At 46.3% G+C, this 17,207-nt stretch overlaps 1 protein-coding gene across 1 annotated transcript; it reads left to right on the forward strand.

The window, feature by feature from the left end:
• Positions 1 to 2,857: 2,857 nt before the first annotated feature.
• Positions 2,858 to 14,774, forward strand: LOC103618193 (transmembrane protein 189). The gene is made up of 5 exons (XM_017735165.1): positions 2,858 to 3,044; positions 10,039 to 10,130; positions 11,808 to 11,952; positions 12,606 to 12,818; positions 13,604 to 14,774. Exons 1-5 carry the CDS (start codon positions 2,873 to 2,875, stop codon positions 13,723 to 13,725), a joined length of 744 nt encoding a protein of 247 aa, XP_017590654.1. The 5' UTR covers positions 2,858 to 2,872; the 3' UTR covers positions 13,726 to 14,774.
• Positions 14,775 to 17,207: the final 2,433 nt, after the last annotated feature.

Here is a 17,207-nt window from a genome sequence, read left to right on the forward strand (position 1 = left end):
GGGGGCAGCGCGGGGCTCCGAGCGGGGCTGCGGCACGGGCCGGGCTGCGGGCGGGAGCGTTTCCAGCAGAAACTGCCCAGAATGGACGTTCTGCTCTCCAAAGCCGACAAGCGTAGAGTGAACCTTTCGCTCTAGACGCAGGTGGGCAGATGTGGTCGCAACACGAGGTAACAACAGAAGCTTTGCCTTCAGAACATCTGTTCAGTGGGCTACCCTGTGATCTCCAGGCCTGGCACCTCAGAAAGGGGCAGAGGGATGCTTGAATTCCTGTTTCGCTCTTCCTGAAGCTTGGAACTTGTCAAACAAGCTTCAGTTTTTCATTGGAGTGCTCAGTAAATGACTGTTTGACTATGCTGTGGAAATAATTGCAAAGTCCTTGTAAAAAAAAACATGATTTGTTTTTAGCTCATGGTGTGAGCAGTGCTGGGTATTCCTGCTATTCCTAGTGAATCCATTCTCTGGTGAAGAATTAGGGAAGGGAAGATGTGTTTTCAGCATCTTGTGGTTTCCAGCAGATCAGCTGAGCCCAGCTTGCACATCCAAGGCAATTCCTGCACAAGTGGGTGTTCTTACTCGCACAGAGCCATGTGATGATAGGAAATCCAAGGCCTTTGTTGGTTTGTGTGACTGGGGCAAGTCCGCCCATTTCAGTTTCTTTTGCTCACCTCCTGCTTGCCTTTGAGAAGGTCCTGTGTGACACCTTTCAGTTGCTCTGGTCCATCCAGGACTGATGCCTGTGCTGCACATAAAAGTGGTCACTGACTTTACCACTGGTCTGGCTCATAAGGAAAAGATTTTCCTCCCCAAAGAGCTTGCTGTCCTTCTCGCTGGCTGTACACATGTACAGTGATATATCAGAGAGCTGAGGGTGTATTAGATATGCAGGTTTCTTCTGGCATTCCATAAAAAATTTACATAAGCAATGCCAGAATATGTTTTGTGGTGGTAGCATATCATGTTCAAATTCTGAATTCATAAGAACAGGGATTACATTGAATTGTGCAGAGTGAACATGACTGGAATATTCCCCTGATTTCTTTAAGCACGTACTTTGTGGCTTTGGCACTTCATTCCTTCACACAGGACACACTTTGGGATTTGAGTGCCCTTTAAACATACGTTATCAGCGCTGACTCAGTTCCTTGACTGATTTGCCTTCCCAGTGCAGACCTGAGGCTGCGTATTTGAACCTGGATATTTGACAGCCATCCTGGATCCCTGTGTTCGGAGTACAGAGGTGTTTGCACACACTGAACTCGGGGGACTTGCCAGCCTCCTTTCCAGCAGTAAGCTAATTGTTCCATGAGGATCTACCCACTTAGCTCCTCTAATCAGGGTGTGGTTTTCTTATGCAGGAAATGAGTGTTAATTAACTCTTATTTTCATTACTCCAGGGATCTCTTTATAGAATCACCCACATTGTGACCTGATGCTGCTGTCAAATATGGCTGTTCTTGTGTCTTAATTTAATTTTATTATTCTCTCCTCTGGTACTGCAGAGGATGTTAATTTATATACCCATGGCCCTTCTAGAACTTCTAAAATTGACCTGTCAAAGTCTTTGTTCATACTTTCAAATATTGCCTTGTAGGCACATTGGAGATAAGACTGATCCTCCCTCCATTTATGTTCCTACTTTCCCTGCTCATTGCATGGTACAGTTGAGAAGGAGGACTTGATTTAGCATTTAGGAGGAGAAATTTGATCAGGCATTAGGTCAGCAGAGAGGAGGAGTAGGACAGAAGCTCTTGTCCTGGACACATGCCAGGCCTGAGTGTGCCTCTGCTCGTGGGAGAGCACAGGCACCTCACTGGAGTCCTCCCTGAGCCTTCCTTGTGCTCTGCTTTGCCAGAGGGACTGGGGAAGGGGCTGCGGGGTAGCTGCTCCAGGGAGCCCTGGGCAAGAGGAGGCTGTGCTGGCTGACCCCTCACACAGGCAGGGACTGACCTGGCAGCTCCAGAGGGCATTAAGAGCTGCCTGCAGCCCTGGCCCTTCTGGCCATGGTGGCAGCTCAGATCTTCTTGGCCTTGGCTGTTAAAGGTCTGTTCTGTGCCCTAATCCATGCAGGTCTCAGCCTGAGTGTTCCCTGCACTCTGCCTCGGTGCCTTGTGGGGATCCAGCAGTGAAGAACAGGGAGCAGCTTTCTGCTGCTAATGTGATACTCAAAGTGTTACTGTACTCTGATGTGCCTGTTCCCTTTTTATAGGCCGTAAATGATTTTTTTATTGAGGTACAAAGTGGTACAGCAAGGTGCAGGAGAGAATTTATGCCAGTTTTTTATCTTTTCTTGTTCTGTCCCTTGTCATCTCAGAAGGGCTGAGAGTTCACAGCCTTTGCCTGGGAGATGGAGGGCACAGACAAGACAACAGTTCAGGGAGAAGCTTCAGGGGAATGCTTGTGACGTTAGACAAGCCATTCCAGGGCCACCAAAATGCAGAATGGTGAGAATGGTGCTTTTTCCTGTTAGTACAACAGCTTTATTTAAAATCTCAGAGCTTGTAAATATTACGGATCACAAGGTGATTTAAATATGTTCGAGGCCAGAAATTTGTTCCCAGATTCAGCCCTTCCAGTAACACTGAATATTGGATGAATGCAAATTGAGAAAAGATGTGACATGGAGGAACTTTATGCCAGCAATCTCAGGGAGAGGGAAACTAGGACAGTGTGAGATGATGCCTGATTTGGCCCCATTATTTGGACAAGGGCAGAGGGAAGAGGTTAGTAGTGGCTTGGGGAAGAGGAATGTCATTAAACAAAATGTGTGCGCCTCCCATGGATAAATAAGTTTCTGTTTCAGTTCCCTGTCAGACAAATGGAGCAAGTCATCCAGGCAGTAGAATGGTCTGTCTCTGTTATTTTAGGCTTCAAAATGTCCTCTCAGATAAAAGTAAAACATGCTTTTTTCCTTTTTTTACCAACAGGAAAAAGACTACAAGAATGGATCTCTGTCATCTTATGCTTCTCTCTGATCTGTTTCAATTTTTACAATCTCCTCTTCTACTTGCGACTGGAACACACACCCTCAGTTCTCGTTGGGATATGTAAGTAGGAACTATTTGCTGCCCTGCTCAAGGGAAGACTGTTGTGGTGTGGGAAGCAAATGTGGGATCCTTAAGGCTTGACTTGCTATTGGAAAGGGAGAGGGACATTTGTGTGTGAGCCTCTGAAACTGAGACCATCTGCAAAATGTGTTACTGCTTCGTCTTTACATTTCAGTGGCTTCTCAGTATCTCAGAGGGGAAGTTTTGATGTAGCTGGGTAAGTTTGGTGTTCTTGGGTAGTCACCGCAAGTGTAAGGACTATTGAGAAGGAAAAGAGCTGTCAGAATGGTCAGGGTTGGAAGCAAAATACATTGATCGACAAAAATATTCACAAGAGCTTTTCAGAATGCAAAAGCTCAAGAGAAATGTTATAAAAGACACTTCAGGCATCAAACTGGCTTCATTTCTGGGGACTGCAGACTGAACACGAGAATTTTGGAGAATTGTGCTTTCATGTCAGGATGTGATGTTTGGCCTTTACCCTGAATGATGACTTTTTCCAGGAATATAAGAAAAGCTGATTCCACCTCTTCTGTGGAGGAGAGGAAGAATGTTCAGCCCCTGTGCTTTAGAAAAAAATAGCTTCCCTATAAACTGTGTGAGGTGTCTGTTTTAGAAGAGAATGGTACTTGTTCATAATCAGTGCTGTGCATTGCTAATGAGTTCAAACAAACAAACAAAGCCCACCCAAAGCACTGCACCAGGTTCAAGCAGTGGTACATGATAGAAGCTCTGAATTTCTGCCAAATCTGGTATGTGGTAATTCCTGATGTCTGTGTAGAGGTTATTGGCTGTGTTGGGGCTGAGGGGGAGCAGTGTCCTCCACTGTGAGTCACACCAGCTCTCTTGGCCTAATTCAGTCTTGCCTGCTCTCATCTGATTAGGTGGAGGTGTTGGGAGGAATGGAGAAGAACATGGCATGGGAACTGCTCCTTAGGAATGAGGGCAGAGCCAGACAAGAGAATCAGCAATGATGGTTAACCTGTGGTGCAATCTGTTTGCAGCTGGCTTTCATCTCAAAGTTAATATTGATAAAAGCTTGAGTTCTCTGATATCCTGGTTACCAGTTTAACTGATAAAGCTGCCAATTCACTGATAGTATTATTTAAGTAGTAGTGAATGATTAAAATAGCAGAATCTGGATTCTGTGTAAATAAAGTGGTGTGGAAATAACTGATAGTGTGTACAAAAATGAGTGCCATAAAGTAGTAAGTGCTTCAGGCTATCTATCTTGTTTTGCTGCCTTCAATACATTATTTCTCCAGGTGAAGCATGAATGATATCTAATTAACAGTGATTATTAGGTTTTATTGCATATTGTGAAAGTCATATCCATAAAAGTCCTGATTCCTAAATACGTGAGCAGCTCCACGGGCACAGTTGGGAATCCTGAGTCACCTGCAGGGTGAGGTGTGTTCCATTCACAGCTTCCCTCAGGCTTGGCTTGGAATATTGACCTTCGAGCTGAAGTCACAAAATAAACATTCTGCTAATGAAGACGTAGCTCTAGATCAAGTTCCTGCCAGGTCTTTGGAATCTGAAAGGGGTCACTGATCCAGTGGGCTGGATCTGTTCTGCTGCACAGACCTGTTCAGTGGGTCAGGACTCCTGTGTATTCTCACGTAAATGCATATTTTCTTTTAGGAAATGAAGTGGTTTGAACGTTCTGCATCATGTCACTGAGCCTAAACCCTGTGTCTGCAATTAAAAGCCGTGTCATAGCTTCTTTCTTTGTGCCTTTAAGGGCACATGGAATTGTAACATGAGTAATACTGTAAATACCTTAACCTGGCGCTTCTTGGGACAGAAGAGATCTGCTCCTGTGGCTGGCAGTCAGGCAGCACGTCCCTCCCTGTGTGCTGTGGGGGTGTGGGAGGCAGGTGCCGTGGCCGTGCTGAGTCACTCACTGTCTGCAAGGGAGCGCAGCACTGAGGGGACACCTCCGTGGCCTTGGCTCAGTGGCTCTTGCACTGGGCTGTGTCCTGCTCACTGAGGATGAGCTTGCTGGACAGGAAGAGCCATGGGACTCTCTCGTCTTCCAGGCTGGTTTAGCAGAGATGAGACAATTTCCTTCCCCTCCTCACTGTCAAAAAAAAAAAAAAAAAAAAAAAGAAGAGCGGGCAGAGGATGGATTTCTGTTGTGGTTTGTGCTAACTGCACTCATGCCCTGTTCTGGATATCCTCAGCTACTGGGCAGCCATGGAACTGTTCCTCTTTCTGCAAGCTGAGAGTAGCGCACATTTGAGTTTGGTGTTTTATTTGCATGCACGCAAGCACCCAGTTAACTCAGGCAGCCCTGGCTGGGAATGGGGCTGTGAGGGAGCCTGAACACCCCCACTTTTCCCACTGCAGCGGGACACAATCCCAGCAGTGCCGCAGAACCAGAGCAGCCTCTGCCACTGTAATTGAAGGTTGGTAGTGCCAGGGACAAGGCTGGCAAAGGGATTATTGTGTGGTAAGCAGAAAAGCCTCACCAAAACATGTAGTATCAGGCTTGAAAGCCCTTACACCTTCAGGTGAGCTTGTGGTGTCCAGCATATTATCCAATGTACATGAGTGGAGTATATAATTCATATATTAGTAGCATCTAGATAAAAAGTTTGGCAAGTTACAGCATGAATCTTGGTTTTCATTTTCCTCTCCTTCCTTCTATTTTGTCTAGGGTTTTAAACCCCATTTTTCCAAGTTGGTTGACTTGTTTCAGACATTTGGCTTTTATCTGCAGCCACATTTGTTTGTGACAGGGACTGTTCATTGCAGTCTTACAAAAAAATGAAGAGTTAACTTTGTGTTGTAACCTGTTTATATTCGTAAGAACTGCCCCACATAGGACAGATATCTTTAGGAACATCTTGTGACATGATAGAAGTTACAATTAATTACTGCTTTCTTGAAAGATGGGCAGCTGATTTTTTTAACCCATCTGAAGTACGTTTCATTATTGCAGAGGTTGTGGGTTAGACAGAGAGAGCACAGAGGAAGAAATCACTTAGTGCAGTTTCAAAATAGAAACTGGATCTCATCAAGGCCCAGAACCTCTTTGTTTCAAGCTCCAGCAGCTCTGCAGGGCTGCCCTTGGTGAGCTGCATTGCAGAGCCAGACAATGAGTGTGTAACACACGAAAGCTGTGGCACACGTTGGAGAAAAAACACTCCAGAGACGTCAGTGCTGACTGAAGTGAGTGCTGGGCATGTGGGTCAGGCATCCACATCCTGCTGCCTCAGAGCTCCGAGGATGTCACTTCATCTTGGATTTACTATGTGCATTAAAATGAGTTTCCACTTGAAATTTTGTTTTTAAAGGCTCTTGAAATTACACCAGAAACCTCAGTTATCAAAGGAAAATGATCCTTCAGTGCTGGTCCAAACAATTTGGTTCTTTGTGCAAAGGAAAATGATCCTTTACTTCAGTGCTGGTCCAAACAATTTGGTTCTTTGTCACCTGCTGTCTTACCCTACATGAAGTTACCATCGGTTACTTGGTAGCTGCGGGTAACTTTGTGTTTCCCTCTCCGGTGCGACATCTCTTAAAGAGGGAAACTCTGCCAGTTGCGATCGGGTAGCCGAGCTTTGATTCTGTAACCGTTTCACAGATACCTTTGTGTTGCAGGAGCAGGGTTTGTGCGGTGTCTGCTGTGGGTCCCCTGGGCAGAACTGCGGTGTTTTCCCATGGAGCCCCGGCACGAGGAGGAGGAGGAGGAGCAGGAGGGTGTTGCTCTTGGAAGTGGAGTGACCTCCTACTAGTGCTGGTTGGCACTCGGCAGGCGGTGCTGCCACCATTATCTGTTCTTCATGTCAGTGGGATTGGGGATGGGCTCCTGGGCGTGCTGGCAGCTGTTGTTGGGCAGGGTCTGCCGGGGCTCCTGCCCTGGCACTGCAGGGACGCTGGTGGCACGGCCCCATCTGTGTCCCCACGGGTGTGCACAGGGGACAAAGACAGCTCTGTGTGCCTGCCCGGTTGTCAGGGGCTCCCTTAAAGTCACAGGGGAGTTTGGCCGGAGGATTTAGTTTATCAGGTGGTGGTTCTGAGCCAAGCTGTGCTTTTGTAGATGACTATTTGCTTTAAGATCTGCTGCTGTTCAGCCCTGGGGGAGACAGGACCCCGATTCTTTGGGGAATCTGCCTTTCGCTGCAGTGTCCAAGCTGCGGTGGCTGTTCCCCGAGGCTGTTTGGGGTGTGCCCGTGCTCGGGAGGCATCGCTGGAGGCAGGACATTGGTCACAAGGCGTTCCCGAGCAGGGAGTAGCCCCAAGGAGAGATGTCTGCTCCGTGAGTGACTTGCCAGGGGAGCTCCTGTGACGGAGCCCAGGCTTTTCCTGTCCCTGGAGTGCGGACACTGCAGACAGGACTTGTTGGAAACCCTGGTTACAGTGTGATATAACTGCTATTCACAGGAATACATTTGCTGTCCCAGACCCTCTCGTGTGCGCTCTGAGGTTGAGTTCTGACTGAAAGTTTCTCAGCTTTATTAGCCAAAATTATGAACTCTTTTGTTTCCAAGCTGTTACACTTGTTGAAATGTCCAGGGATTATTACTTTAGCCTTGTAACTTGCCATAGTATCAAACCCCTGCCTTCTCTGTACTGAGAGTCACTATGTGGGGACTGCAGGTGACTAAGGCATTTTATTTTCGTAAGCATAGAAGTGACAAACAACGGGTGCTTTGGCATATCGATATTTAGACAAGATTTTTTTCTGTGTGGAATTAGCCACGCCAACCCTTTAGTGCTGTTCAACCAGTTAATACAGTCGCTGATTAAACATGAGTACTTCTCAGTGATGTTACACAACAGCATCAAGTTATTTAATAACATCTTATCTTGGTTTTGTCCTCTTCAGAGACTCTAACTGAATTTTTACAGTAAATATGAAACTTTGTATACTTTGATGTAAGACTTCCAGGTTACAATTTGATCGTTCTATCTATGCAAAGCCAAGCTTAAGCTTGGCTCATAAAATTTTGGTGAGGTACAACTTTTAATTGTAAATATGCGCAGCAGTTTTCTCTCTCGAAGCTCTCATGGGGCCTCCTCCTTTTGCAGGCCCCAGGAGCAGCCTGGCCACGGGAAGTGGTTTGAGAGTCACCCACAAGAGCAGAGGTTGCAGGTTATCTCTCAGTTTGACTCTGAAGCAGTGAAGAGGTGGAGTGGAGCCTTTCCGGGGTCACAAACCCTACACATTCCCTGGTTTCTGAGCAGGACACAAGCGGGACAGAGCTGCCCTGTGTCCATGGTGTCTTTGGGGCAGTTGCTTTTCCAGCCCCATGTCCCGCTCCGGCGTGTCCAGGCTCTGGGGAGAGGCACCTGGTGTTCGAGGGCCCCACTGTGCCTGGGAGGTGCCCACGCCAGAGGATCACGAGTGTGGGGAAATGAGACAGAGCAGCAGTTCGAGGAAATGTGTGTGGCAGTCGAGTGTTCACTTGGATACTGGTTGGAGTGCATTTGTGCACCTTTGGGCTCGCTGTGTGCTGGGCTGCCTTCCTTCCTCCTTATTCTGCAGTCTACTTGCAAACCAAAGAATCCCACTGTTCTGAGCAAGTCCTGCAGCTCGTTGCCCTCTGCCCTCCTCCTGCATGCTCCAAGCATCTCCTTCTCCTTGGGAATAACCCCTGGATGGGCCGATCCTCCACCCCTCTCTCAGTGAGCTGGAGGAAAGCTAATGTGTGTGGGTCAGGACTTCCCTAATGCTGCACCGAGCTGCCTTCTGGTGAGTGTTGAATCCACCGTTTGCAGTTCTATACCTCAGCTGGGGTTACCTTGCTTTTTCTGACTGTGTGGTTGGCACTTAACTCGTGCTCAGGGCTGTTGATCTCCTCTCACCCTCGCAGCCTCGATGACAGAGCATCAAGATTTTTTACCACCTTTGAGCGTCGGCTGAACTCCTGTACCTTGGCCTTGCCATTTTCAGTAAAGCCAGTGCTTTACTCTGTATGAGGGTGCTGAGCTCAGTTCATCACTGGGCTGTGCCCTCTGAGCCCGGGGACAGGACACACACACCCCCCAAGTGTTACTGTGCTGGTCATGTGTAACCTCAGCACAGCTCTTGCTCTTTATTGCAACTCATCCTCCACAACTGCAGAGGAGTGAGCACACCCTGCTGCCATACAACTGGAACAAGATTGCTGGTAGTTAGATTTTTTTTCCCAATTGCTTGAGTATAATGCACTGCTTCAGGCACCCTCCATTCTTCCCTTTACCAGCTGACATCAAAACAACACGAGGAACATCTATTGAGCTGTCAGTATTTGCCTCAATTTGTGTTGCTGTTCCTGCAGTTATTTCACTCGGATGATGCAGCAGCTGGAGGCGAGGCAGGCTAATGGGGGCATTACCTCAGCGAGAATGGCATTTGAGTTGTTGCAAAGAGAAGTGTTGTTTGGATATCTTCCCCTGAACCCAGGCTGCTTGCCCTTTCAGCTGCTAGGAGCAGATCTAAACGCTATTGTGTCCCACCCAGTCTTGCTGTAGCCTGCATGTGTGGTCTGGAACAAAAACAAATGTACAGGATTTACTGCTTATAAAATAAGCTGTCTTCAGTATAATAAGGGGGTACATAAAGAATGAAGTGTCTCCTGCTGCATTCAAGAGTTTGGGCCAACTGGATAATGAATTCAATGGTGGGGGGTGATTTATAATATGAAAAGAGCTTTTTTATTTCTTCTCCCTTTTTGAAAATGAAAGGTGAGGGGAAGGACTGCAGAGGTGAGGGGTCAGCCGAGCAAAATGTACCCACTAGGGGAGGTATTCCTGTTCTGTAGGAGATGGGATAAGCACAAATAAAGATTTAATGAAGATTGTTACTGTCCAAATGGTGTCTTGCTAACCTCTTTTTGCTAATTGCCTGACTGTATGTGTATTCAGACTGGGTAGATCTCATGTGGTTGTAAGTATCTAAGTTAGAGACAGATAAACAAGTAAACTTGTAAAACAAGTGTAAGATGTGACTGAGTCAGTAAAAACGCTGTGTTTGTCTGACTCTCTCTCTCTCTCATTCAAGTTGCAGGAGTTATTACAGCCGACTTCCTCTCAGGACTGTTCCACTGGGGAGCAGACACCTGGGGATCTGTGGAGCTACCCATCGTTGGAAAGGTTTGGGATTGTCATTCTTCAGCTTGAAAAAGTTCTCAAGTCCCTTTCTGCAGCACTGCCAGTGCTCCCAGCTGAGCTGGGCTCTGGGCTCAGCCCTGCCAGCGTGAGCAGCTCCACGCCCAGCCCAGGGAGCGGCCCCAGGTTTGCACCTGGCCTGGGGGACACTGCGAGGTGGCACTGCTCCATTTGGTCACCTGCCTTGAGGCTGGCAGAGCTGCAATACCGGTGTTTGCAGACCTCCCCAGGCTCTGTGGGAATGGCCTGTGACACCACAAGTGTTGGAACCTGGCTGGGCATTGTGGATGTTTAAAAGGTCAGGAACACAGATTTGGAGTGTTGTCCCTGCAGCTGAACTCCTAAAAACTTGTGAAACAGGAGGATGCTCCAGGAAGAATCTTCCCAGTTCCCTCTTCTATGGGCCCCTGTTGTAACACAGTAATATTAGAATGGTGGTGACTGAAGATTTAATTTGAGATGTGTTATACACCTGCAGCTACAAATGCCAGTTGCTTGGTGGAAGGTTCACTGGCTTCTGTAGTAAGCAACAATCTGTTTTCTTAATTAAATTTCTTAATAGCTACCATTAATTACTCCTCACAGTGCAATATTAGAAAGATCATTATTTTAAAAAAAAAATTGTGGGCTGTTCCTTGTTATTATCCAGAGTTACATGAACTACAACAGCAGAATTAAAACTGTTTGGTTTGGCTAATTTTTGTTCACCTCCTATAGACTTCATAGTCTTTTCAATCCCTGTTTCTCTGGAGCACAGATTAAATAATTTTTAAAAATCCCTGCCAGAGACTCTGCACTAAATAACCACGAAAAAAAAAAAATTGTGGGCTGTTCCTTGTTATTATCCAGAGTTACATGAACTACAACAGCAGAATTAAAACTGTTTGGTTTGGCTAATTTTTGTTCACCTCCTATAGACTTCATAGTCTTTTCAATCCCTGTTTCTCTGGAGCACAGATTAAATAATTTTTAAAAATCCCTGCCAGAGACTCTGCACTAAATAACCACGAGTTGAGACTGCTCAGGACACCTTTGCACAGGCTGGACGTGCTGGAAGTGTTAAGGGCAAATCAGTGGTTTGACTGTCCCACACAATAAAACAATTGCTCTGTGTGTTCAGATGTGATTTCTGCTCCTAGAGGTGACTTCTCTATAGTCTGTTTGTCTTCCACTGCTTTGTCCAGTCACTTAATTTGCATTTAGTATGTTAGTGCTGGCATCTGTCACCCATAAATATGGTAGGCTGAATTCTAATTTTTTTAGTGTTTTTTTTCCCCTTGGTTGATTCTGCTTAGCAAGTGAATTTCACAGGCTTGTTTTTCCTGTGAAATTTAGGTGCTGATGCTTTGTTTTTAAGATTACATACTAAAGGTTCTAAGTGAAAATTAAGAATAATAAAAATGAAAAGCAAAAAAAACCCTGGATTTGGGTGTGGGAACTGAATTGTTTTGCAAATGTAAATCAAATGATCTGAAGTGTTGTCATGACAAAAGTTTGAATCCTGCTTACATGCTTTGTACTATGGAATTCTCTTCAACTCAGTCATCAGGTCTGAATTTATGAGAGGGTTTTGGGGGTTTGTTGGGGTTACTTTTTTGTAATATTTTTCTTTCCGAGGCCATTATTGAGTGTGGTATTGTGTTTATCCAATTCTTTTCCCAGGCTTTCATCAGACCCTTTCGGGAGCATCATATTGACCCCACAGCAATCACCAGGCATGACTTCATAGAGACCAATGGAGACAACTGCTTCATGACGCTGGTCCCCTTGGCAAACATGGCATACAAATTTGTTTCTTTTTCCCCAGGTAAGCTGTTACTTCTGACTGCTGTGGTTTAGCGTTCTTGTTCCTATTGAAATGAACATTTGTCTGTGTGAAGTTTGGAGAAATCCATGGATGTGATATGACAAGGAATAGCTGTTGGAAGCATGGTGTTCCTGGAAGGAAGGAGAGAAACTTTCCTTTCAGGTGTGGTGGCAGAAGGTGGCACAGCGAGGTTCTCTAGCTCATCAGAGAATCTGGGGCTGGAGAGTTGTGCAAGGAAGATTAGAAGTTATGCTAAATACTCTTTGTAAGAGGGACCAAGCTGTGAACATCTAGGGAAACTCGTTGTTCCAAAGTGTGTAACACAAAACAGTGCTTCATCTCTGTGCACAAATACTTTATGTGCAAACTAAAAGTCAAGAATTAAAGGATCAAATTAATTTTATAGATGGTAAACTCAGCTTGACTTCCTGTTTATGGTGTGTTGACAGACTCTGGCACTTCCCAGCCTGTCTTGTTACATTTGGGAATTGCTTATGGCTCGCTGGCTCCTGTGACACTTCTGCCAAAGCAGCTTTGGTGAGGCCTTTGTCAGTTCCTGCAGCAGCAGGCAGCTCTGGCTGGGCAGGACGTTGTCCTGGTAGAAATGTGCTGTTCCATAACTGGTGTTCTCAGCTGCCTGTGGTGTTTTGCAGAGGCGCTGTGTGAGACCTGTCCCTGGGAGTGTTACGTCTTTGCCCTCATCATCTTCATTACCATGACGAACCAGATCCACAAGTGGTCCCACACGTACTTTGGCCTTCCAGGCTGGGTTGTATTCCTCCAGGACTGGCACATCATCCTGCCCCGGAAGCACCACAGGATCCACCACGTGTCCCCGCACGAGACCTACTTCTGCATCACCACAGGTACTGCCACCCTGCAGGGCCACCCTGCCCAGGACAGCTGCGAGACACCTGCAGAGTCGTGCAGTTAACTGTGCTCTGGCTGCACAAGCTCTTGGGAAAACTGCAGCTGGGTTTTTGCATCAAAAGTGGGGGGGAAGGTTTGTGATCAGCTGCAGGGAACTTGGAGCCTGAGGGAGCAGTTAGTGGTGCTGAGATCCGATTGTGTGGGGTCTTGGTGAGCTCAGGCCACTAATGGGGTTTGTTCATTAAAGCTGCTCTTCCTTCAGAAGAGCAGAATGTCTGCAGCTGGTCTGGAATGCTCAATTCTAAAGCCAGGCTTCTGGATTTTCAGCATCCACTCATTCTGACTCAGAGGAGTGGACAGGTTTGCAGAAAACATTAGCTTCCTATTATATCTGTCCAGGTGGAAATGCTCAGTCACCAGTGTTGCATGATCCTAAATAAGTTATCAAGTTAATTAGACAGCTGGAAATAAACCACTCTGGTTCTTCATTCTGTCATTGGCTTCCACAAACAGTTCATGTGGGTTTTGAAACCTCTGCCAAGAAACAAATCTAATTCTCATTAGCAGAATGTCATGTAGAAACATGGTACAGTTAAGAAGCCTGACTTGACAGATGGTGGCAAAAATCTTGCCTCCCAAAGAGCTATTCTTTCAGTCCTACTATGTCCTGAAAGTTTAAGCCTGACCATTATTAGCAGTATTGGGCTGGTTGGGTTTTTTTTCTCATTGAACTTTGGACACTATCACAAACTAATCCTCTTTCTCCTTTGCAATCCCTTAGGTTGGCTGAATTATCCGTTAGAGAAGATAAGATTTTGGAGATGTTTGGAGAACATCATCCAAGGACTTACTGGGGAGAAGCCAAGAGCAGATGACATGAAATGGGCTCAGAAAATCAAGTAACTTTTGCCAGCCTTCTGCAATCCATAACTTGTTGCCAATGTTGTTTTAAAAAAAAAAAAAAAATAAAGCCATCAGCCAAATTCAAGACCTGCAAAGAAATAACAGACTCTAAAGCACAAACTAAAAAGTGTTAACACAGACTACAATGAAAAGAACTAATTCTTAAAACAATACTTGAAATGAAGATGATTACTCTCACTGAGCACCTTTTTGTTTAGCCATGTCTGCTTTCACCTTAGAACATGCTTCATCACTGTATCCGTGAGGTACCGGGCACGCCAGAGGCAGCACAGGCATGCCAGGGGGACATGGGGGCGTAGGAAACATGTGTTGTATCAACATTATTGAACACTTCCAAAACAGCTTGTTGCCTAAGACCTACAGGGAGAATGGTGACAAGTTTGTCACTTGGTGTTGGAGTGCAAGGGCACTGCATGGGAGCAGTGGGGGGGCAATGGAAGCCTATAAAATCATGACTGTTCAGTGCACTCAGTGATTGATCAACGTACAGCTCTGTCTTCACTATCATGTTCAGCCTGATTGACGTCACGTGGAACAGACTTTGAGAATCCCGCTCCTCCGGGGGGCCACCAATCCTCAAGTGTCTTCAGTTTCCCTTAAAACAAATCTCTTCGACTCTCCACGTGGAATTGAGCAGTTTCTGCATAAGCCTTCAACTTCAGGAGCCTCTGAGAAGAGGGAGGGCACCCTACAACACATGTGTCTGTTTGTGTGGAGTGCTCACTGCTGAGTCTTCTATTAAGTGTTTCCTACCCTGACAATAAATGTTTGAAATAGTTCTAGCATTGGGCACACTGCAAATAGCTGTATTCAAGAGCTCAAGGTATCAAACTCATAATGTTAGAACGGAAATGTCAATGACTGGTGTTTTGTTTTGTTTTTTTTTTTAAGGTGCTTGCTTGTTTCTGTAAATAATATAAAGCCTTAATCTCTTCTGGTGTAATGGAATAATATTTTAATGTGATGTTTGAATGTATATAATATATTTATAACAAAGCAGTTGGATAATACTAATCATGTTCAAGTCTTGTTGCTGTTCTTCATTGCTGCACTGGCAGCACTGAGTGCAAGGGCTCGATCAGTGGTTGGTTGCATAACACCCTGTGCAGTCCCACACCTGAGACACCTGGCAGCCTGTCACAGCTTGTTTGGCTTGGAGTGATCATCTGCCAGCATTTTAGGAGCCTGGCACTATGTTTCACCAACTTCTACACCTTTCAAGAAGTGTAAATAATTAATTCTGCTCTGGATGCAAAGGAGTAACCCCAACTGACTTAGGGTGAAGAAGTTAATGTGATTTGGATCTTGTTTAGTTCTTGCCTGACTGAAAACTTACTGATGGTCAAATGTAAGGTATTTTCCCTCCTCTAGTTGTAAATTGTGTTAAATTCAAACTGCCTCTTCCTGAAGAGCAGGGTATGATGATATTGAGTCATAGGTTTATGATCTCCACTTCTTCAGATATGGTGGATGGCTTCTGAAAGAGTTGGGACCTGGTACCTCTCCCTTCAGTGGGAAGTACTGAATGCAGATGCCTCTGAGCTGGGTTCTGCAGATTAAAATCACATTTGGTACCTTGGTCACAAAATATTTCATTTAAGTGTTCAGACCGTTGGAGAACTTTATGCCATTACATGAAATTGCTGTCTGTTCCCATTGCCTCAGTCAGTGTCGGGTCTCCATGCAGCTTTGACATTAAAGAATTCTTCCACTTCAGTAGGAGTCCCAAAATGCTTTCAGTTGATACTGGAGAGCCCTAGAGAGAACTGGGTGGATGCTCAGGGCACCCATGTAAATCAGCCTGAAGCACTCAGTCCTCTGAGCTCTTTTCACTGCGTGTTTAAATGCCAGGTGAGTAGCAGTGGATGGAATGAATGGGCTTGGGACACAAATCACCAGAATTTGTACTTCCAAAGTGCTGCTCAAGGTATTGCTGCTGCCCAAACCTCTCTTGGCTGCTGTTGCCTTACTGGAAACAAATCTGAGCTACTCATACTGGTGGCTGCTGGGACTATTTATCTGTTAATCTTGCTTAATTGTGAGAAACTGGGACAGAGTTAATCTCCGGATGCATTTTCCACGTGGATGCTGTGCCGGGCTCCTGAGGCAGAGGTGGCTCTGTGACTCCCCACACCCGACGTGGCTGCAGCTCCCAAGGTCTCTGTTCCACCTGTTTAAAGACATGGATGCTCACACAAAATGAATACGGTAATTCTGGAGCAAAAGGCTGTGTGGATCCTTCTTACCAGCTGTAAATCTGGCTTAAGATAAATTTATCTTAAGTTGATTAGGAACAGATTAGAGCTGAATCAGAATAAGGCACTCCTGTTAAACTCCACAGGGATGGATGGCCTGCATTTCAGTTCAATGCTTTTAAATGCTTTTAAAAGCTCTCTGATTTCAGTCTCAGCTCCACAGAGAACTCTGGTCAGGCTGCTGCTCTCTGGACCCTCAGAAGGACTCTCAGGCCTCCAACTTTTGCCAGGGCTGCGGTTGCCCTCCGTAAGCGGATTCTCGTGGTCACAAGGGCCTTGGAGGAGCAGAAGTGATCCCTTATATGCATCCCAGGAGCAGGACTGATTCCTTGTGTACATCCCAGGAGCAGGAGCGATTCCTTATGTGCAGCGGTGAAACTGCAGAAGCCCCCCCAGACAGAGCTGTCAGGGAAGTGTTGCGCTAGTAAAGTGAGGAGAATTACTGTAAAGTGTCTCGAAATCCCGCTTGGAGGTTTTGGCTCAGATGTGGTGCCTGTCTCTGTGATCCTCCCGGGACTTGACTTAGCAGCCTAAGAGGTGGAGGGGAACGCTGGTTGGAAGGGTGTGAAATGAGCCACCCACCCCAAAGCCATTGGGAGAACAATCCTGCTGGATGAGCTGGGCTCTGGCTGCTCGGCACCAGCCCCGGCTCTCCTGCTGTGCTGCACACCCTGGCCATGGCCCCAGCCGGCTGAGCTGGGCTCTCGTGCCATCTAGCTGCCTTGTCCTGCTGCCTTGTCCTGCTGCCTTTTTTCTTTCTGCTGCCTTGTCCTGCTGCCTTTTTCTCCTTTCTTCCTGCTGCCTTCAGCCAGTCCGTGCTCAGCCGCGGCTGAAATGAAGTGTTACTGAGTGAAATAAAAGCCGACCAGTAAGACCAGCGTTGCTGTTTTAAAGCAGCTTCCAAGAACAATTGATGGGCGCAGCACCGCGGCGCCCGTCGCTGCTCAGAGCTGAGTCTGGGAGGGCTCACTGCAGAACGGGGCTTAAGCTGCTACGAGTCTCCAAAACGTTTTGCTTCGTAATTTTTTCTGGATATTTTCATAGCGTGTCTTGGGGCTCACTTTTTGGAACATGTGTTGTAAGGCGAAGCGAAGCAGAACTAATTTCCTTCCTATTTCTTTTAACTTTTTTTTTTAATATATTATGCACGAAGCGGAGGGGGGGGGGCAAACTGGGCCGGAGAGTACGGGGTGTCCCACGCCCGAC

The sequence above is a fragment of the Corvus brachyrhynchos genome, unplaced genomic scaffold (genome assembly GCF_000691975.1).
Source record: "Corvus brachyrhynchos isolate BGI_N302 unplaced genomic scaffold, ASM69197v1 scaffold10, whole genome shotgun sequence".
In the NCBI taxonomy this organism is placed as follows: domain Eukaryota; kingdom Metazoa; phylum Chordata; class Aves; order Passeriformes; family Corvidae; genus Corvus; species Corvus brachyrhynchos.